At 44.1% G+C, this 23,999-nt stretch overlaps 1 protein-coding gene across 1 annotated transcript in view; it reads right to left on the bottom strand.

Moving 5' to 3' along the window:
• Positions 1–23,999, bottom strand: part of MANBA (mannosidase beta) — a 399,570-nt gene that overhangs the window by 72,171 nt on the left and 303,400 nt on the right. The window contains exon 12 of the mRNA XM_086961579.1: positions 564–782. Within this exon, the coding sequence (XP_086817705.1) occupies positions 564–782 (219 nt within the window). The remainder of the gene's footprint in view (positions 1–563; positions 783–23,999) is intronic.

The following is a 23,999-nucleotide window of genomic DNA, read 5'->3' as shown; positions in this document are numbered from 1 at the left end:
TCACGAACCTTATGGACCACCCTACAACTTTAAGGGCTTCAAACAAATAGGGGGAACCTCGACTTCACACGTAGAGCAAGCACTCATACACACGTGCGACATATACCTAGGGGGAAGGGAAGTTTTCACTTATGACCTACTGCACAGATTTCCCATGCAGGGTCAGTAGGCAATCCCCACGGTGAGGATCCGGGGTTAAAAATAAAAAAGTCTATGCTTCAACATCAGAATCAGGTGTCAACAAAAGTTTAGTGTCATAGCCTCGTCATGGGAACTTTAGTACCACTTTGGCTAGACACCAAGAACCGCTCAGAATCAAGCACTCTGATGCACATCTTGTGCCCCAGAAAACATACAGAATTTCGATCCTTTAGCACTTGAGATTAATTCAACATTTTTTATCTACCAATTATTGGCACAAAAAACTAGCACACCATTGCTCAAATGAAACCAAAAAAAGGAAGGTATTAAATGCAGGTCAAATATTATACCATGAGGACATGTTGTAGCTTTAGCAAGTATCACAGCAGATATTGTAGCACGAGGGAGGACATTTTCTGTACCTTTTCCAAAGTGCTGAAGGACGGCCAAGACTGAAACCCATATTCCGAGGCAAAACGAGTTTTCGGGAAGGTTTTCCAGTCCCAGCAGTCACTGAGGTAGTTGTAAAAATGGGTGTCTCCATAATGTGGGTCGTAGGGGTCCTGAGCAACCCAGCCTTCTCTGACAGACTCCTCTCCGTTGGTCGGACTGGATGTGAGAAAAGGGCGACTTGGATCTTCCTGTGCAAAAACACGCGCACAAAATGCTCATTACATTCAGTTGTGACGAAAATAATGTTTCTTTTTTTATTTCCACCTCCTACCTTCATGCAAATTTCCCTGCCGAGGGTATCTTTTGAGAAAACCACATACATTGTTCTTTCTAAGGCTGCATGTTGTGTTTTATTTTTGTGGAGAAAAGTAATAGAGATTACTATTCTACAAAGGTGATGCAGTGGTCGGCAGACTGACAACAGCTCCCATGTGAAGCCACACACAAATGTCTTCCCAAAACATCACTGTAGTTGGCCAAGCACGCGCTATAGTGAGGGTTAAGATGTTACTGTTAAAAAGGTGGAGGTCAGGTTGCTCCTAATTTTGAAGAAAAAACAAGCATTTACAATGCAATGGTCTCGGCAATATTATAGGTAGAGCTATTGGCATTGCTTATTATTTTTTTTTTTATTTTTTTATCCCTAAGTAAATGTTATTGTCATTTCTATTGTCAATAGCTTAAGTGTTTGCATATGTGTTACATATTGCATTAGACATATTGCATTAGCAGAGAGAGAGTGAGGTAGCGAGATAGAGAGGTATTGAAATAGAGAGTGAGTGATGTAGTGAGAGAGTGAGGTAGATAGAGAGTGAGGTAGTGATGGAGAGTGATGTTGTGAGGTAGTGAGATAGAGAAAGATTGATGTATTGAAAGAGAGAGTGAAGTAGTGAGTGTTAGTGATGTTGTGAGGTATTAAGATAGAAACAGAGTGATGTAGTGAGATAGTGAGGTAGTGAAAGAGAGAGTGTAAGTGACTTAGTGTATTTGAGAGTGGGGTAGTGAGATAGAGTGAATTAGTAATTTAGAAAGAAAGAGTGAAGTTGTGAGATAGTGAGAGAGTGATGTAGTTATTTTTTGAGAGTGTGTGGTGATATAGTGAGGTAGTGAGAGTGAGATCGAAATAGATAAGAGTGATGTAGTGATAGAGAGGTAGTGAGATAGAGAGAGTGAATTTTGAGTAGTGTGTTAGAGTGATAGATAGTTACTGTTGTAGTGATATTGTGTTGCTGTGAGAAAGAGAGAGTTGAGTAGTGAGTTAGAGAGTTAGTGAGAGAGTGTAGTATAGTGAGAGATAGTGAGGTAGTGAGAGATAGTGAGGTAGTGAGAGATAGAGATGTAGTGAGAGTGTTAGTGAGAGAGTTAGGGAGAGAGAGAGTAACGTAGTGAGAGGTGTGGGGGAAGAGAGTGGTGTGGGGGAAGAGAGTGGTGTGGGGGAAGAGAGTGGTGTGGGGGAAGAGAGTGGTGTGGGGGAAGAGAGTGGTGTACCCCAGTACTATGTATGCAGCTTGTATAATCAGGCCTTTTTCTACAATAACACAGAAGCAGAGACGGTTGTGCATAAAAATGACGATTGATGAATATAAAAGTTGTGAGACTTATTACACAGGCACTCACAAAGGACATTAAATGCAAATGTTCTGATCCATGGTAAAAGCCGATTTACAACATAAAAACATGGCCGTGACTATGCCATGACAGGTAAGTTTTAGTGCGGTTTTATTTTTTAGTCACACTCGATTTGCAGGTCACTACAGGGCGCTTTTAAAATGGTACATGCCACAAAACTCAGGCATGCGGTGTGGCATGTGACATGTTACTTACATGTGGTAGCAAACGGTAAACCCTTCTTTCGGAATGACGTTGGCAGAATGGAGTGCTTGTTTCAGGAAAAGAGATGCTTACTTTTCGAAGGCGCTACAAGACTAATGAACAAAAGAGTGTCTGGTTTATTTGCAGCATTTCAAGTGCAAAACCGGGACATGTGTTTACTTAGGAGAAAGGTGCAGAACACTGGGACATACGTCCAAAAACTGGACCTGTCAGGGCAAATACTGGCGCGCCTGTTGCGTTATAGATAAGCCTCCCTGATTTCCGTTTTTATTGATTTAAACAATTGCTTTGCCCATCAGGTATAATTTATTTTCCCCTGGATTTTCGGGATCTGCTGTCAGGAAAGCATTTGACGACAAGTGAAGTGGGTTCTGCGCTCAGGGGAGCCAGGGGGCAGGCATGCCTGGCATGAACAACAACCCCCTGCCCCTTTCACAAGCACTTGTCTGAGAGGTAACTGACCTTGCCTGCCCCAGAGGAGCCCATCAGTCATTACCAACCCAGGGTTAGTCCTTTGGTCTCCTGGAAACACCCCAGTGTTTAAGCCCTTCAGTGTTACTGATGCCACCATTTCAGAGGCGAGGGCCTCACACGCGACTGACTCTGCCCCCGCCCCACAGCCCTTACATGCCAGATGCTGCTCTTCAGGGCGCTATTCTTCCTATCATGGCCATTGATTGCCTATACTGTTTTAGGCATGCATTTAGTCTGAGGGCAGCACCGGGAGCCAGGGAATGCACGTTTCCGCTTGTGCCTCGGCCCCTCCTGCTGCTGCATGTACGACGACTCCAACCTGAACCTGCGCTCGTGTAACACATACACTAGTAAACTAAGTGCCACCACCCCACCTACCTATGGAGCGAGTGCCACAAGACCTCCCTGTGAGGGCGTGCACTCTGCACTGCACACATAGGCGGACAGGGCCTTAAATTGTCAGCTGCCAGTGCCACAAACGAAGCCAAGTACCAACCAACAACGCACGCCACTAGGGCACGGCCACGCCGCCTCGGGCTCTATGGATCAAATCAAAGTCACCCCTGTTACTGCTGCCACCATTTCAGAGGCAAGGGCCTCACACGCGACTGACTCTGCCCCAGCCCCACAGCCTTTACATGCCAGATGCTGCTCTTCAGGGCGCTCTTCTGGCTGTCATAGCCATTAATTGCCCATACAGTTTTGGGCATGCATTTAATCTGAGGGCAGCACCGGGAGACAGGGAATGTGTGTTTCGGCTTGTGCCTGGCTCCCGCCTGCTGTCTGCACGTACGACGACTCCTTCAATTGTACAGCGCCCGGACAACTTCGGGTAAAGTCAGCGCTATATAAAAATGCATTAAACTAAAATAAAAATAAACCTAAACCTGCGCATGTGTAACATTCACTAGTAAACTAAGCGCCACCACCCCCACCCCCACCTACCTATGGAGCGAGTTTGACCAGACCTCCCTGTGGGGGCGTGCACTATGCACTGCACACAAGGGCGCACAGGGCCTCAAACTGTCTGCTGCCAGAGAGCCAGTGACACAAACGAAACCAAAAGCCAAGAGCCAATCAACAACAACGTACGCCACCACAGCAAGGCCTCGCCGCCTCGGGCTCTATGGATCGAATCAAAGTCAGCCCCTGCCGGCAGCGGTCCGGCCCCCAGGTGTTGTGCCGTCAGTAGAGTACTACTAAGGTTAACAGTAACACACTTAAGTAAATAATGATCGCAGGCTGCAGCACTGCAGTGGCAAAATTAAAAACACAACAGCCCCTATAAATATAATTAGGAGGTTGTTGTGGGTGGTGGCGGGTCACTTTCACTTACCGTGTGTTGTTGTTACCGTGACCTGTCCTGACCTCGACATTCACCCGGCCTGTCACGGTGTCTCCGCCGCTGCAGTCCAGTGTCAGCACGAACTCAGCTTGTCGAAGATCATGGCTGCGTCGGCGGCGGCGCCGGGATCAGGCTTGCGGGTGGGAGGGTTAAAATGAGGCAAGAAGAGAGGGTAAAAGGAGTCCTGCCCTGTGTGGGGGTAAAGCCACCATGAGATGCTCGGAGGCGAAGGAGCCCCCTGCCTCTGCCGCTCACTGCATGACTACCTCCAGCGAGGCCCTCTCGCGGAAAGCCCACTGCTGGAGAGACGGCCGGCTCCCGGTGAATTAAATAAATAATGGAAAGCTAGAACAACGGCACAAACAGAGGTGCAGGAGCACTAAAAACGGCACAAACGGGGGCAGAGGCTCAAGGCTCACCTTCACTGCGGGGGGAAAGAAATGGCGGCTGCAGAACGTTCCAAATTTTTCGGATTGGGGGCGTAGTCGGTGTTCTCAGAATGGGCGTGGCCTAAAAGTGGAAAGAAGAACACCGAACACACCTCCAAATCCGAAAAGGACGGAGCCTATTTGGAGGGACAGCTCTCTCCTCCAATGGCTGGCCTCCGTTTAGGAAGCCAGCCAATGGGAGAGAGGCAAAAACAGAGGCGGGACAAATAGTCCACACTAAGAAACATTAAATCTCTGTACTTCCGGTTCTCCCTTCGGCAGACCGGATATTACCTCGACCTAAACAATGATGTGAGCTACATATTTTCAATATGTGCCTGATATCCCTCCATGCTTAGACTACACAGTGGAGTAATAGAAAACGATGTACTCCTGCAGGATGTGAAAAGAGTCCCCTGAATCTCCCATATCGCACTAATGTGTATTGGCCTATGGTTGAATAGAGGGCCCATGAAAGGTTGCGGCTCCCCTGAAGCACTGATGGCCCCACTGAACTGTTGGGGCCTGTGTTAAGCTAATGAGTCTAGGTCACGCTAAGATGGCTTCTTGAAAATAATGCGTTTGGAGAAAGTGCAGCCACAAAATTGTGAGGCTGGGCCACACAGTGAAGGGAAACAAACTGTGAGAATAAAATCACATAGTCTATTTAAGGAAGAAGAGGGACAGAGTCTAGTTTTTGAAGACCTTTACATTTTAATCTTTATGAGAAGTGAGTTGGCGTGGGTGCACTGGTGATTAACATTATTTTGAGTTCAGTAAAGGCACAGGGTTGAAGCACACTCTTGATTCTTATGACTATGGGCATCTTTTAGCTCTAAGCAGATTTTAGGCTTCCAACATAACCGCTGCGCCTGCCACATTTGGAGGCGGGGTTACCAGAAGGCTTCCACCAGTAACAGCTCAGCTGGCTCGGTCTGTGGAAATTCTTCACCTGGTGGGTCAGCGGCCACCAGGTTAAAGTGTTGGTCGCACCGAATGGCAATAGAATTCCCTCCCCAGGAAGTCCTGGGAATTGGAATCAAATAAAGGAGCAGTCACACAGGAAGAAACAATCTCTCTGCATGTAGGGGACATTACTTTTTTTGTTCAACAGAAACAAACTCCCGCTTTTGGGAAGAATCCTGATAAATGTTGTCTTGATAAATAACTCCGTGAGACACTTGAAATAGTAATAGCATTTGACATCTATAAAATATCTAACATTAAAGTTAAATTAAATTCAGTAATATACCACTTGTTAACCATAATCATTCATGATTCCTACTATTGTCACAAGTGGGGCTTACGCACATCAGAAACCCTTGACCAAACCCTCTTCAGGGTCCCTAAGAAAGTCACCATCCCCACCAGCCACAAAATATGCCGTCTAAAACAAAGACCCCAACTAGAAACACTGTTCATAATCTTCTGATGGAGCATTGTCATTCTTCATTTTCCAGGGCCCTTTAGGAAGTTGTTGTACTTTGTCTAAGGAAAAGAGAAATGCGATCCATTATGACAGAACAAGTCTGAGGGACAGGGTATGGAAATGTAACATAGAAATTGTATAAGAGATTACCACAGTTCAGACAGCCGGGTCAGGATCACCCACAGCACAAATAAGAACAGCAGAAAATAAAACAAAGGGATTGTTCAGGGTTCACTGCAGAATCACTAGAACCACGTCATGCCTAAAACAAGCTCTGCACCAGTGCACAATACTGGGACGATCGTCTAACATTTTGGGACACACAAATGTACAAAATTGGTCACATAATCTGGCTTAATCTGGGAACGCCCCTTACAATTACAAGGCATGATATGATAGCCAATTTATAATGTGTGCAGCTACTCCCAGGAGTGTCCAGGCGCAGATGTAGACAGGTCAGTCATATGGACATTAAACTTGCACAAAGAGCCAGGTTTTCAGTTTCTTCCTGAACAGCAATGAGTTACTAACAGCGTAGCCCCACCAGGAGCTGGTTCCATGCTGATGCACCCAGAAATGTTAGTGATCTACCTCCAGAACCTGGACACTGGTACTTTGGGATCACAGCTAGAAGCTTATTGATAGGTCGTAGATGTCTAGCTGGGTTAAAGAAGCTAAATCTAGCTCTGAGGTATTCGGGGCCTGTCTAATACAGAGCACCATGTACCAATGTTAGAGCCTTAAATTGAATCCTCTCCCTACTGGGTAAACAGTGAAGTCCCCGCAAATGTGGGCTATTGTGTTGTCTTTTAGGCAAATTTAGCAGAAGGTCGAGCTGCAGCATTCTAGATCAACTACAATTTATCCTCTTTCCCTCCAGAATGTGCTGTTTTTGTTCAACCAAGTGGTTCTCCACAGCAGACAGAATCGAAACCTTGAATTTATCAGCAGAACTCAGCCGTGAAGTATTTCTCAATGAAGGCATCAACATGCTAACTCTAGGTGTCTGGGAACTGAGCAAAGGTTCCCGTTTACCAGGAGAAGAGTTGACTGAGGGAGATAACTGCTACCCCTTCGTAGTGAAGGTGTGTGCATTAAGTGATCATCTTAGCCAACGCATGCCTACACTTTCATTATTGCCGCACTTGAACCATATATCCCCACACTATCAAGTCAAAATCTTTCTTGTTGCCTAGGAAACAGGAGCATATATTTCCCTCAGTCTGCATGCTATTCAGAAAAACTCGTAGGTTTACCTCTGTGCTCCTATTAACCCTGGAACACCTCAAGAAACCTATACCCTAATACTTTTTGCAGGATTCTACTGTCCAGTATATGGATGAGATCGGCTGTATGACCGCATTGCTTAAGATCATTATCAAGTTTAAGTAGAACTGTAAATGCCTCAGCCGGTTCCAAGTAGAATCCCTTGTATGAGAGCTTAACCATACATTTTGTTCATCCTGGAGGCAAGTAGCTCAAGATGTAACCTATATAACTCTTGCTCAACACTGCTTCGGTTTCTAGCAAGGCTCGCAGTCTCCAGGAATTAGTCACCATTGGCATGCCACAGAAATATAATCTAATTTTGCTGCATGGTTAACCTGTCTGTTAGAGTGAGGTACACCACACAAGGGGTGCCTATGTAATAAATAGTTAATACTACTTTGAAGGTCTCCCAGATCATACTAATGTACAAAGCACTAGTTCATAGCATGCCACTGCTTTCTTCATCTAAAATCCCTCAACATCCGAAGGACACAATATTTCCTGCATCAAATGTGGCCACCAGTGTGGGCTACCATTACAATCTAAAAGCAACTCCACAGGTCCGAACATCATAAATGACACCTCGCATCAATCCAACAATAATCAACCATGTCTGGCACATGCTACCATAAAAACAGGCAGCTGGGATTGCTTCCTAGCCAATGTGAGGTCGCTTCCTAAGCACGCTATTAACATATGGGACTTGCTTTCCTCCTCCCACCCAGACATAGGGTTTCTGACAGAAACATGGATTAAGCCCACCTCTAGCCCAGCGATAGCCATGGCCCTACCCGATGGCTACCACATCCAAAAACTCGATAGACCACTAAAAACAGGGGGTGAGGTAGTGATTATTTATAAAGATCCCATTAAGGTTACCATCTTAGACCAACTAAGTAATGACAACATAGAAACCCTGGTCTTCAGAATTGACCTACATGGACAACTCAGTTGGAAAGGCGCCCTTGTGTACCGCCCTCCAGGGCCTCTCCTTGACTCCGTCACTAAACTCATGGACCTAATCTCTCCATATGTTATAGCATCTAAAAACTTCCTGCTCCTCGGAGACTTAAACATACATAGTGAAAACCAAAATGATCCCGACGCTTCCTCCCTTCTAGCAGAGCTCGAGACACTTGAACTGACCCAAATTAATAAAGAACCAACTCACACAAAAGGGCATACACTAGACTTAGTCCTCTCAAATTCACCCAACATCCTCTGTGGAACAACCTACCCTCTAACTTGGTCAGACCACTCCAAAATTGAAATTTGCCTCACAGGACCCAGAGAGCAAAACATCCGGAAGTGTCATAACCTAAAGAAAAATAGACAGCGGCACAAACTGTCTCCCACTCTATTCCAAGACAATTATGTCTCTCCACAGTACACCAACTTAGACAGTGTTGAATCCTGCCTTAGTAAATTCCAAGATGCCATAATATCCACAATAAATACGCTCATACCCCTGGAAACACTGAAGGCAACCCCTAAACGCCTACACACCCCCTGGTACACTACCAACCTCCGGACTGAAAAAAGCAAGATGCAAATGCTAAAAGCAAATGCAAGAAACTAGAACGACACTGGTGGTGCACACACGACCATCACAATAGAAAGAGATTCAAATCTGCCCTCTCTAAATACCATAGCAGCATAAAGAAAGCTAGGAAAATGCACATAACTACCCTGCTTGATCAAGCAGACAACTCCTCCAAAACACTATTTCAGGTCCTCAACACATTCATCAACCAAAAAAGCATGGAATACGGAAGAAGAACCCTCCCAGACACTATGTGATAGCATTGCATGCCATCTCACTTCCAAAATTGACAATATCTACAACAAACTCATGAGAACCAAAGACAGTAAATTAAACGATAACCGCACACCACCCTCCACCTTGCCCTGCCTACACAAACTAGCGGAATTTCCGCTGCTTTCCACTGAAGAAACTAAAACCCTGTTAAAAACGATCAAATCCTGCAGACCTGAACCCAGCCAAAACCTCCGCCCTACTAGCAGACCAGCTGGCTGACTCGATCTGCCCCATCCTTAACAGCTCACTAAGGGAAGGCAAACTCCTGAAGGAATGGAAAGCAGCTCAGATACTGCCCATCAGGAAAAATGCCAAACTCCACCCTAAAGACGTCACTAACTATCGACCCATCTCTCCCCTGACGCTACAAAGTACATTACTAGAGAATCACATAAACAAACACCTGATCAATTTCCTTGAATCCTCCAACAGTCTCGACCCCTCACAGTCAGGATTCCGACCCAGACACAGTACGGAATCAGCACTAGTGACAGTCACAGATAACATCAGAATGCTAGCAAACAGGGATACGGCAGTACTCCTCATACTGCTAAACCTGTCTGCTGCATTTAACACCGTCTCCCACCAGATCTTGCTAGGCAGACTCAGAGACATAGGCGTGGGGGGGATAGCTTTAGAGTGGATGACTAACTTCCTAGCTGAAAGAACACAAACAGTCAACCTAGGCCCCTTCAGATCACAAACTACCATGGTCACCAAGAGGGTTCCTCAGGGCTCTTGCCTGAGCCCTACCCTGTTCAATATATATGTCACTCCACTCGCTAATTTAATAAGAAACTTAGGGTGTATCCCAATTTCCTACGCCGATGACACACAACTGCTACTCTCATTTGACAAAAACGGCACCAACGTGCAGAACACCTTCTCAGAGGGAATGAGATCCATCACTGAATGGATGAGCGACAACTTTCTCCAGCTGAATGCTGAGAAAACGGAAATAATGCTTTTTAGAGATGCAGTAACAAGTTGGTCTCCAAAATGGTGGCCGGGAGACTTGGGCCCAACTCCCTCATCTAAAACGGCGGTAAAGAACCTAGGGTTAAAAATTCACCAGAAACTTAACCTCGAGGAACATGCCACCACAACCGCCAAGACCTGCTTCCACGTGCTTAGTCTACTTCGCAGAGTTTTCCCCCTACTCCCGATATCCACTAGGAAAACTCTTACTCAAGCATTGGTCACTAGTCGTCTGGACTACTGCAATGCTCTGCTGATTTCCGCTAAAGAATCCTCCCATAACAGATTGCAAGTGGTCCAGAACACGGCAGCTCGACTGGTGACCAATGCTCTCCCAGAACCCTCTCACGCCCTCTACTCAGCAAACTTCACTGTTACGGATTCGGGAAAAGGGTCAAGTTTGAATTTGAATTTGAATACATTTGTAAAGTGCATAGCTACCCTGGGGCGTCCCAGCGCTGACAATCAACCTGAAGCTTTCAGAAGGGGAAGTAGGTATACAAAGCTTTGAATAAACTAGGACCCAACTACATCGCAGATAAATTGACCCGGTATAAACCCTCTAGGACCCTACGCTCTGGGGCCAAAGAGCTTCTCCGTGTACCTCACATAAAACAAACCCGACTTGTGGGGTGCATCATTCTCTTATGTTGCACCTTCTCTCTGGAATGAACTTCCCATACACATTTGTCTCTCCCCCTGCTACTTATCTTTCAGAAGGCAATTAAAAACCTTGCTGTTCTAAATTACTGGGCTCAGTTGTCTACAGCCGTCATAGCGCGGAGATACCCCGGTTGGGGTGATTTATGCGCTCTAGAAATGACATAATAAATAAATAAATAGTGATACTGCTCTCCTCCTTTATGATGGGATTTTTGCTACCCACAAGAAGGACCAGCACATGGTCTGAAAGTAATAAATCTAGGTAATCAGCCACACCAAAATCAGGATTCACTAGACCTGTCAATGGAAATCATGAGAACTCAGTTCTCAGTGCTATTTTCCCAGCAGTACATATCAACTTGCTCATTTTCACACATTAGACTTCCAGTGTCATAGTGCAAAGCTATGAGGCAGGCGGCTGAACTGTCAAATATAGCAGTAGGCACTCAACTGAAATCATCCACGTTATATGCTTTCACTCCCTTCGCTAAAGGCAATAATCAACTATTGTATGTTGTATAGCAAGTGGCCAACTTTTCATTCAAGTTACGCACCCACCCTATTTTGTCATTATTTAATCTCTCACATTATACAAAAAGGGTTTTAAGTGATTGCTTGTGATTAACGTATTGCCCCTATTCAGATCCCCTTCCACTATGAAAAATCTTCGGTGTCACCGCATTTGCAAGTTACAGGAACAATCACAAACCTAATGCCCCTGCAACTGCCAGTTTGTTTAGATTGAGTGGTGGCCTACCAGAATTCAACCTAATACAATCCCGTTTATGTTTTCGTGCCCCCCCCCCTCCCCCAACAATAATGTTCTCATTTTCGACTTTAAAATGCATTTTTGTAGCCTTGCCAACAATTTATCATTGATGTAGGATCCCATAGTCAAACTATAATATCACATAAAACCCAACATTCTAAGCATTCAGTTCTTCTTCTTCTCCTGCCTATTTGCCAACAAATACCTCTCTCTCTCGATCAACCAAATGTGTAATGGCCACTAATGATAATCATTTGGCGTCCATGAGCCACAGATATCACGGTTGCAGACTCTTTAGCAATCTCTGGTGATCTGTTTCTCGTGCACGCTCTCTACTTCTACTGCTTGTTCCTGCATCATTTTTCCTTCGAGTGTAGATCCACCCTCTCTGGCTACTCGCACACAAACTCTGTAGTATTATGCAGTTCCAGATCTCTGGGGGTTTTGAAAAGAACCAGAACATATCCTGACTCAGACCCCACTACCTAGCTGGGTACATAAGCCTGTATTTACAATTCAATTCTTTTTTATTTTTTTATTTTCTTTATTAAGTTTTTTTGGCATCAGCAGAGAAAAAAAAACCAACCAGCATCAAAAAACAAAAAAAAGCAATAATACAGTTCAGATCCATAATAAGCAAAGTTGACAAAACAATAAATCAATTGCTATAAACCATAAGAGAGGAAAGATACAAAAAAAATAAGAACACAGCGCAAATGAGAGCTAAAAGCAAAATACATCTCAATTTCCTATCCAATTAGTAATTGGGGACCATAAGTTGCGACCAAATGTCTTCTTACTTATACCGTTCAGTTTATATAATGCGGTTTCAAGATAGTACATAGATAAAAGCTTATTTCGCCACAAAATGAGGTTCGGTGGTTCTTCATCAAGCCAGCCCGATGTTACGCAAAAACGAAAAGCAGACATACATATGAACACAAATCCAATGTCTGAATTCGAGGTCAAGTTAGCCGCATTTTCTTCACAACCAAGCAACACTAGAGATGCTGTTAATTTGACTGGAATGGACAGTTCAGCTGTCAGAAAGTGCTCTACATCAACAATAAATCTTGCCAATTTCGGACAGTCAAAAAACATGTGTACAGCATTTAGCCCCATGTAGATTGCAGCGGCTACAGCTTGTCCCACGCCCTACACTCCATTTAGCTATCTTCCCTGGTGTATAGTAAAGCCCGAAGATAGACATAAAATGCTGACTGATGAGTGATCCATTCATCAAAACATTTCTAGCAATTGCTAAGCTTCTCTCTATATTTATTGAATATTCAATTTATTCTGCCATTGGATCGCTACAGCCTCTAGATCATCCTCCCTCTTTTCCAAGATTAATTGATACAGAGGCCCAATTCTTCGCCGCTGCTTAATCGCTTCTAAAATTTCAATATTCCCCAAATAAATTTAAGATTGTGACAACTTCTGCAAACAGAAACTGCCTACCTGAAGGTATTTAAAAAAATCAGAGCTAGGTATATGATAAGTGTTCATTAAATAATCGAATGATACAAAATCCTTCTCTATGAATAGATCCCCCAATTTCTTAATGCCTAAATTATTCCATCTATACATTACCCCATCCTGGAATATCGCGGGCAAAAAAGAACAATTTTGCAGAGGTGTATACTTCGTTAAGTTAATACTAAGCCGAAATTTTATTTTAATAGATCGCCAAATTAAAAAGGCTGTATCAAATATCTTGAATTTAGTCTTTTTATAGTAACTTGGCTCTATAATCCACTTTAAGCACTGTTTCGCCTCCGTACCCAGGAGCATTTCATAGATCGATGGGGTCAAAAAGTCCTCTGTATAATCTTCCGGCAATAAAAGTACACCCATGTATTGCATTATTGCCATCCAGTGATAAAATTGAAAATTTGGGATGCCCCACCCCCCTCTATCTCGAGATAACTCACAGCTTTTCAACGCTCTCCTGGCCCGGCGGTACCCCCATAAAAATCTAGAGCACATTCTCTCTAAACGGGCAAAATAACCTGACGGTATTAACAACAGTATGGCTCGAAATATGTATAAAAATTTAGGGAAGATGAGCATTCTTATCAAATTGCTTCGACCTAGTAAAGAAAGCTTCAAATTATTAACCCTTTCTAAAATTCTATTAGAGGATGCTATTACAGGGTCTAAATTAATAGGAATAATGTCCTCAATGGTAGCGGTGATTTTAATTTCAATGTATATGGCCTCTTTATCTATCTTCATGTTCTCTGGACGTCCTACCACGGAGTGTATAAGCTGGGTTTTATCAATATTCAACTTATAACCAGAGAAACGCCCAAATTCCTCCGCTAATTTTACAATATTAGGTAGTGCCATATTAAGTTCCACTGTTACCACGGCAATATCGTCGGCATAAGCGCAGACTTTTAATTCCCAACCATTTAACTGTACTGGTTTAATTGCGGAATTCCTTTCCAGCTTTCTGATAAAAGGATCAATATATAAAGCGAACAGCAAGGGGGAGCAGGGGCAACCCTGTCCTGTCCCCCTTGCTATCCGCACCAACCCTGACAGAGAGCCTGAAATCCGAATGACCGCAGTCGGTTGAGAATAAAGTGTTCTTATTGCCTTAATAAACTCCCTGGGAATCCCCATCTTCTCCACCGCCGACCACAAAAAAGCCCAGGTGACCCTGTCGAACGCTTTTTCGATGTCCAACAGGGCCACCCCAACCGGAGAGCCGGTCCCCTGCGCCCAATCCAGCAAAGATATTATTCGCCTGATATGGTCTGGGGTACCTCTGCCCTGTATAAAACCATGTTGTCTTATGGAGACAATCCCTGTCATTAGGTCATTTAACCGGTTCGCGATAAGCTTCGAGTAGATTTTACTGTCGGTATTCAGTAAAGAAATTGGCCTATAAGGCCCCATCTCTTCAGGATTTTTTCCTTTCTTTTTAAAGATAACGATAATTGCTTCCGCCCATGACCGTGGAGTTCTCCCCTCAAAAGCTTGATGACATACTTCCACCAGTTCTTTTTTAAGTTGGTTTCTAAATGTTCTAAAAAATTCCAACGCAATATTGTCTGGCCCTGTAGCTTTACCCAGAGCTAACCCTAAAATCGCTGTCTCTATCTCTTCCCATTCAGGAGGTGCCAAGAGATTCAAACGCTGAGCCTCCGATAATGTTACTGAACTCGTTTCCTTTAAGTATTCACTTGGTTCAGTGGAGTCCCCTTCCTCACTATAAAGTCGTTGATAAAACTCTTGGAAGGCCGCCAGAACCCCTCCTTTATTATTATTATTATTATAGGTGTTTATAAAGCGCCTGGTGACGCCTCCCGGCGTCTCCTGTATAACCCCCTTTAAATCCCTGATTTTCAGAATGTCATTATATACCTGTTTCTCCCTTGCTCTCTTTGCTAGCAGTCTGCCAGTTTTTTCCACAAACTCATATGCTGTTTCCTTATATTGGGTATAATTAATGGCGATTAAATCGGCTATTTGAGAGTAAGCATTAGCTCTTTTAATCGAGAGATCCTTTTGGGCCAGTTTACTCAAGTCAGATTCCCCTCCTTGCCTTAGCACCTCTGCCAGCTTCTCCTCAGCTCTTATAATTTCGTCAAATTCCTTCCGTTGCTCAGTTAAAAATTGCTTATGCTTAAACCCAGAGTAACTAAGAGTCTCCCCACGGACCACAGCTTTGAATGTGTCCCAAACCATTTCCTGGGTTGCTGTGCCTTTATTAAAAGTGAAGAATTCCTCTATTACTTTAGACATGTATTGACAATACTGTGCTTCCAGTAATAGTTTGCGCTCAAAAGACCATCATGGGGATTCTTTTTTACCCTCCATTTCAACAGTTAATTCCAATACTACCGGGTTGTGAACAGAGATTAGTTTGGGATGGATCTGGATTTTGGCTTGTATTAAAAAGACATGTGAAATAAAAAAAAAAATCCAGTCTGAAAAATTTTAGGTGGGGAGCAGAAAAGTACGTAAACCCTGGGTCATTCGGGTTCTTTTCATGCCAAACATCATAGAGGCCGTGATCCAGAAGTAACCCCCGTAAAGCAGTGTATACAAGTTTTTTCTTGCCAAGGTATACTGAGTTGGATCTTATATCAACCCCTGCCCCCCTCATTAACATTGCAATCTCCACACAATAGAACTGGGGTAGTCCATTGTGCCAGTTCTAAGTTAATAAAAATTAAGTACTTCTGGATCATCTAGATTTGGGCCGTATATGTTGCAGAGTGTGAACCCTTGCCGTCCCCCCTTGAATTCCGCCATCACCCATCTATCTGCTGCAGTCTTTATACAATCCACCCACTTCTTTTTTTTTTTAATATCGCTAACCTTCTTTTAACTCCGGATTGTTTGGAGCAGACTACCAGCTCCATCCCCATGTTCTTTAAATATTCTCTATTAGCCCACGCAATATGGGTTTCCTGTAAGCAAAGTATATCTATACCCAGTATCTGTATAATCTTAGCTAACACTTGTCGTTTTCGGAGATCATTTAAACCACATACATTTAATGTACAAATCTCAATCTTTCTGGCCATCGAAGTTTGATTTCTCTTATCATTCTTATACCTCTAACTTTCAGAAACAATCTCTCAGCATGTGTTTTGCATATTAACAAAGACAAATTTAGGTCCTCTGACGCTGCCATTTTCACCCCCCGTCACCTAAACCCCATGCACCCCCTTCTCCCCCCTTTTCCCCCCGCCCCTTCTATCCTGCCCTTCCATCCCCCCTCCCAACATTCCCATCTCATGAGGCCCAAGGACCTTAAGTCCCTGCAATGATGGAGTACCGTGTCCTCCCCCCCACAAACCCCTAGGACCAGAACTTTATCTTGCCTTAAGAAGAAATAGAATCGCAAACAAACAAGAAAAAAATACAGAAGGACCATATAATCAACAGCCGATCTCTAGGGTCAGCTACATGGATATGTAAATTATATCACCATTATTATTCTATCTCTACGTTCTTTAAGGTTTCCAAAAACTCTTTTGCCTGAATTTCTGACTGAAAGAACCTGGTTTGACCTTTAAACATGACCTTGAGTTTCGCCGGATTCTGCAGATATACAACAGCCCCTCTCTTTTAAAAATCCGGAATTAGCTGCCTTAAATGCCACCTCTTAGAGACTGTTGCCTGGCAGAAATCCGGCCTAACGAAGAAATTACACCCCTTAGCTTTTGCTTTCTTATCTGGTCTAGCCAGGTCATAGATGTCTTCACGTGCTAAAAAGTTATTGAAGCACACTAGTATCGCCCTTGGAAGGTTCTCTTGTCCTTGACGGGGTTTCCTCACATTGAAAGGAAACCTATGTGCCCTCTGTACTTCTCGTGTCCATTCCCACGTAGTCAATTCCGGAAAGGCTTCTTTCAGCAGTTCTGCAATAAACTTACGCGGATTTGTCCCTTCCAATCCCTCCGGAATCCCAAGAAAGCGTAAGTTATGTCTGCAGGCATGATTTTCAAGTTCACTCAGCTTATTAGTCAAATCATCACTGTGTGCCTTAATACTCTCCAACTCTTCTTTCTGCGCTGCGGCATAGTCTTCAAGTACTGATATACGCGCTTCTGTTTCTGTGACTCTGTCTGCAGTTTCTGCTCCCAATTTTATCGCCCGCCTTACAGCATTTTTCACTTTACTACATGTGGCCTGCACACGTGTGATTTCTACTTTACTCTCGGCTCTGTGGCCCATCATAGTTTCATATATCGTAACAAGGGTAATTTCCTGCGGGGGTGTTATCTCAGAAGCGCTTGGCTCTATCCTTCTTGTTTCACTCGACGTTTTCCTCTCCTCTAGCGTTTCCCCTATTACCGAACCAGATGCTTGAGGGTGATCTAGTTTATGCTGTTGCTTTTCTTTTATCCTCTTAGTTCTCTTCTTTATAGTAGAGGCACTACAATAAGGCGATATCCTGCTTTCCCCCGTTGACTCGTCGCCGCTGCTAGCTTCACTAACATCATCCACCTAATCCTCATCAGACGATTTTTCAGAGAGTGAGTAGAAATTTTCGCCAGATTCTGGTACTGACAAGGTTCCTTGTGAGCCGAGCTCATTTTCCAATAAATTGAAGTGAGTCACTACAACATCAATGTCTCTTAAGGCTTCATCTCCCAGGGCATTACCTTCAACAATTTCCTGTTCCTGTTCCTGAGGCTCTTGAGATTGTACATTGTTTAGTGCGGTATCAGAAATGTCTATACTCTCCGAGGGTACCTCCTCCTGTTGTGCCAGGGAGCCTGATATTGTTATTAAGTTTGTGACTGATGCCCCACTTTCTACTGTTGCTGCTGTTTCCACTAAACAATCATTATTCCGAGCACTTTGCCGCTCAAACATGGCAGGGAGAGTCAGGCTTTGAGTCCCTTTCTTCAAAGAGCGTGGAGCCACAGAACCCTTTCCTTTTTCCACTATTTTTTTCTCCCGGGCTCCCGCAATATTAACAGTGCTGCAATTGACTAAACCAGTAATTGGCTCTAAGACATCCTCAGATTCTCTTGCTCCCCCGTTGTTCTCCCATTCAACATTTCCCACTGTACATGAGTCCTTAGTTTTATCACTCCATGTGGTTGCCTTCACCGTCCTTTTAACAGCACCATTTGAATTTTCCATATTGGCCCCCGTACCTGGCTCCTTATTTCTATCTCCACGTGTAGTTACTTTCACTGCCGCAGACTCACTCCCTTCCCCTGCTCCTTTTGCCAGCATTTTCTTATTATTTATGACCCTGCCTCCTCGGCCACGGACTACCCGGCTTTGAAGTCCGCCAAATAAAAGCAGAAGGGGAGACCTCCAGAGTGGCGCCCTGCGCCAAAACGTAATTAAGTCACTCGGCATTCGAATTATCCAGTTGATTCCATTGATACAAAGTTTACTCACGTTATCCGCTTTGTATCCAGCTTGTATCTCTGGAGCAGGGGTAACTCTCCCAGTATCCAAATCAAGCCTCTAGCCCACCGGACCTCAAAACGCGACCACAGATTCCTCCAAAGCTGTCCGCCTCATCAGACCGCTTCAGAACGCCATACAGCCAGCAAACTCGCTCCGCTCCGCACCTGAATCGAGCTCTCCGATTCCCCGGGCTCTGAACGTGACCTCGGGGTCAGCCGCGTCGATCCGTCAATCCGCCTGCTCTGGCCGCCTCGAACAACTCCGCTTTACTCTACCAACGGCTTTCCTCAGGCTCTGTCAATCAGTCAGTATTCGCAACCCCAGCGGCTCAGCTCCGGTGAGTCTCCACCAAACCGTGCCTTACGCTGATCGTTCTGCACCGCCGTTTGTCCTGCATTTGGTCCGGGGGACGGGAGGGGAGGAGTGAGCTGCTCACACAGCCCACGCCACGGACGCCATCTTGCCTCTAACACCCCGCATCTACAATTCAATTCTTACAGTTTCTTTTTCCAAGCAGTAGGAGTTTCTCTGCTTCTGCATAATGTAAGTGAAGATCACAATAGGAAACTCTTTCACAATTGTTTTTAAACAGCTTGTTACTCCCAAATGGCTGTGGGATCTATTTTCTGTCCCTAACATTCTGAATTTGTGAATGTGAGGGTGGTCCCAGGCAATGCATCATTTGTAAACAAATAAGTGCCAGGGCGCAAGGAATTCCTTCAGCTGGCAACATCCCATAGCTTCACTGCTGACTAAAGCCAGCGTCAACATTACCTTGTCACCATTACACTGAAAAAAGTGTGCCATTTTTAACTATCCTAAGCTGTAAAGATGAGGCAGAAGAGCTAGTTGAATCATTTTGTTTTAGTAAATTGAATTGGTAAAACACTCCACTGACATGCTCTGCTCAAAGCTTGGCTGAGACCACCACCATGTGTTGTACTCACACAAACAAGTGCCAGAGCTTAAAAGCAAGTGATGGTGCTGACCACCAATGAACACCGGCACAAATTAAACTCTGTCCCAGGGGCATAATAATTTGTTCATTCTACACCATTCTCTGGAACGCACTTCATTCAGATTATGCATCTTCAGGATCTACCCTCTGCATTTCCATTCTGTTCTCTAGATACTTGGAGATACAGACCATCCTGGAGGGTTTTAGTCAGAGATTAGACACTGTGCCTAGTTTATATTCTGTGTCCTTCATTTTGAAGGCCCATGCCAAAACCTTCCACATATCTACAGGTTGAAATCTATACTTACAGTCTCAATTTTCCCCTCCATTGCCTCCATTCTTCAGTTTAAGTATTACTGTATTATCTTCAGCTGCTCCTAAACAAAACCTCCATCTCTCCATTTTCTTCAGTTGAATCACCACTGAACACCTTTTCCCCATTACTTGTGTATATATCTATGTATGGTGCTCTGTATCAAAGCTTTTTAGTACTTATCCCCCACCATGCTTTGGATCCCCTGTTGCATTGCCCGATCACCCTGCTCTGGAAGTAAAATTCCTGTGTGATGAGCATATTTCATCTAGATGTGAGGCTTTATACCCAATCAACCTGTGGGTACCTTACTATGTAGCAGGACCAGACACTGCTTTTCAAACCTATTTATAAAGAGCATGTATATGGGGCTTAGCCTTCTACCACTGTGTGGGTTAACTCCTGCAAGAGTGTACCTTTGTCAGAGGCAGTAGATAAAATTTTGTAAATGGCTAATGTATATCTTTTTCTATTAAATATGGATATTTACAGAGAAATTAAAGCGCAGAATCAATCCTTTAAAAATAAAATCAACACAACATGTAGCTAAGATTTTTTTGTGGACTATTTTGCAAAATGTTTCGATACACAATGAGGAAGAAATGCCTCAACGGGAAAAATCAATGCTCCTTTTGCCATCATGAATGCCTAACCAAGATCTATGGGAGAAATGACGTTTGCTCATACATTAATCAATGACAACCTTCTCAAGGTTACTCCTCCTTATCAGAAGCAAAAGTTGGAGTTGACAATGTCCTTATGATGCACACTCAGGGATCAGAAGTGTTGGAGAGTAACCAACCACAGGTTTGGAATTGCTATAACCTGACTTCAAGGAAATATTGTTTGGTGTCAAGGACAAGTTTTCTATTCTGTCCTTGGAGCGAGTAGGTCCAACCCCCTGCAGCACCAACGCTTTGGCTATCAGTTTACAGTACCACAATATGGATCAGAGAAGTGCATTGTCTGCAGTTCTGGTAATATTTATGTCCATACGTTAATGCTTTTCGAACTTGTATTTAAGGTTCAGTTATACAAAGCTCTTATCACGGTGAATACTCTAAGAACATGTAAGCCAGGACTACACTTTTGACAGTGGTTCCAGTGTAAAAATGTACACACTCATTTGCAAAGTTTAACAATATGAGCACCTACATTGCACCAAGATTTTTCTCTGAATAGATGCAAATATCTTCAGAAGCTTGAAAGCAATATTGATGAGCCTTTGCTTTAAAAATCTTTTTTACAAAACAAATGCAACTAGGAAATGTTAAATTGTAGGTAACATTTCATTGAAGCATCATTTAGTAAAATGTGCCGATGCATGCTAGCATTTCCCCAAAAAGTTAAAAATGGAAAATCAGAGAAACCAGTTTCAACAAGATAATGGGAAATATGAAAGTAAACAAGTACCGGCAAAGCCAATTGGTCCAGAATTGGTGGTCAAGCCTTTTGGTTTTGTCAATGTGTGTCTTGTTTTGATATGGGGTTTGTAACACTTTATGGGAGCTCCTAGGTCCTCACCATTAAAACAAATATGAACAAAAAGCAATGATATTTTTTTGTTCTCAAAAAACACCCACAGACACAGTAGTCCTTGGCACAAAACAAAACTATTTTGGGTGCTGATATGCTCCTTGTGACAGAGTGGATGCAGTTGATGAATAGATAGCGAGAGATGAACAATTGTAATAAAGACAAAAGGTATTGTTTAAATCCAGACAAAGGAGGTCATTAGGATCGCGGACGGACTGGAGTCCGTCCGCGACCCCAGAGTAGGAGGGAACGTCCGCATGGGCTGCGGCGTTCCCTCTGTGCAGATTAGGATGTGACCGCCAGGGTGGCGGTCACATCCTCTATCTTTAACATTGCGGCGGGTGCAGCTTCAAGCTGCACCCGCCGCAATGTTAAAAATGCATGCACGGCATTTGCGTGCACAAAGCGCCAGGCACCGCGCGGTGCCTGCTGCTCTGTGCACGCAAATGCATGGGGGGGTACCATAGGTACCCCCAATGTGCACCCCCCACCAACCCTCCACCCAGGGGGCCCGCAACGGGCCCCCGAAGTGAAGGTCCGTATGCTTTTCCAAGCCGCCGTGGAAAGCATAGAAATGCAGACATCCTAATATGCCTGACGGTGTCTGATAGACACCGTCAGACATGTTAGTGCTTTTCCGCCGCGGTCAGAAGGCGACTGCGGCGGAAAAGCTGCGGACAGATTATCAGACCCACCAGCCATCCTAATTTGGCGGTGGGTCTGTGGAGGCTCCGCAGCGGATTTCCCGCATCCTCCGGGCCGGCGGTGGCTTCCGCCGGCCCAGAGGATGCGGGAAATCCGCAATCATAATTAGCCCCATAATTATGGGCCCAATTCCTAAAGAAAGTCACAAAATCGCACCTATGGTATATGACCTTGTAATATTGCATAACTACAGCTCTCATGAATTCACAAGAATTTACAAAAGTAGGCCAGAAAATCGTTTCCTAGAAAATATTTGTTTTTTTGCACAAGCAAATATGCAGGTGAAGATTTGCTCATGCAAATATCTATTGAGTGTTTACAATTTCACTTCCCCTCAAACCACTTTTCCCTAACCCTGGAAGAAGTTTTAATTCTGCCATTGTCAGGAGTGAATTTTCAACCTTTCTTGGTGTGGGACAACATTAGAGAAGAGCTGGCGAGAACCCCTAAAACAATCAATTTAGTAGGGTTGCGCAGACACAAAAGGGCATTCAAACCCTGGAATTATTGCTGAACTCTACCTCCAGTCCCAGTATGTAGATCTGCGGAAAGGTGGCAAAATAGGCAAATTGCTAGAATTCAAACCCTATTATAGTATAACCCCAGGCATAATCAGAAAGGCTAAAATCAGAGCTTTTATATATTGAGATTGCTGCCACAACTTGCCGCTGTACTATGTGGCACCAAAGGGACAAGTGGATTTTTTTACAGCACAAGAAGATTTATGAAGCAACCTGTTCCATGGACAAGTAGATATTCTATTGCATCTCACAACCCTGCCAACAATAATTTCGTCCAACCAGCAAAGGAAGAAAGCATCCATTAGAACATCTAGAGTCACACTTTGAACATCTAGAGTCACACTTTGTATTCAGCATCTCAAACTTGTGGAAGTGTCACAGCAGTAGAGCACATGATCAGCTGTTTTAATATAAATGTATATGTCACTGTTTATTTAGTATTTACAAGGTTTGGTACGCAGGGTGGAATGTTCAGTAAATCAAATAAAGCTTTTTGTTGCTCCTCATTAGATTACATTGCAGCATAAGTACAAACACAAATAAAAACAATAGTGGAGCACAATGCATTAGAATTAAAGTACATTATGATAAATGTTGGTAAATAAATAGATGTGTTAGATTTGGGGGTCTCTAGTTGGCAGAGGTAGGTACTTGCGACAAATAGGGACCCTCTCCTCTAGTCAAGACAAGGGGATTACACTCCTAAAATAACCCCTGCTCACCCTCTAGGCTGCGTGGCGTGAGCAGTCAAGGCTTATTTCAGAGGCGATGTAAGTTAAGCAGTTGTGACTATATACAGTAACCCAGTGACAACACTACAATTGGACACCACACAGGTTTTATATAAAAAATAAGTAGACTTTATACAGAGTGACTATAAGACCATAAACGACAAAAATACACACTTTGATTACTTTACGATGGTAGATTTAAGCTTAGTTCAGTTCAGTTCTTAGATGAGACACTCTCCGTCAATGTACCTTGACACCCTCCTTCTTCAGAGTTGCGACGGCAACAGCAGCGACGGCGACACGCTTCCTCTTCGTTGCGGCACGCTTCTCTCCGATGCGGAGCAGTGAGACAGTTCCAGCGACGGCACCCTCCTTTCTTCGGAGTTGCAACGGCAGGCACAGCGACGGCGACTCGCTTCTTCTCGTTGAGTCGCGCTTCCAGCTCCTTGCGACACGCAGTTCCTCAGAAGGCCCAAAACAGCAGCAGGCACTTCCACAAGAACTCTGGGGAGCTCGGGGGTGAAGTCTGTTGTCCCTGAGACTTCAGCAGGAGGCAAGCTCTTTTCTAAGCCATTGGAGATCCTTCACAAGTTAAAAGCAAAGTACACAAAGTTCCTTTCTCCTTCCTTTGGCAGTAAGGCAACCACTGCAGGCCAATCCCCCAATCAGCACTTCACCTTGGTAATAGTCTCTCCTCAGTTTCTTCAGGTTCCTCTCCTCAGTAAAGGTTCTTCTTG

The sequence above is a fragment of the Lissotriton vulgaris genome, chromosome 3_1, assembly GCF_964263255.1.
Source record: "Lissotriton vulgaris chromosome 3_1, aLisVul1.2, whole genome shotgun sequence".
NCBI lineage: Eukaryota > Metazoa > Chordata > Amphibia > Caudata > Salamandridae > Lissotriton > Lissotriton vulgaris.
This window is presented reverse-complemented; position numbering and strand designations above follow the sequence as displayed.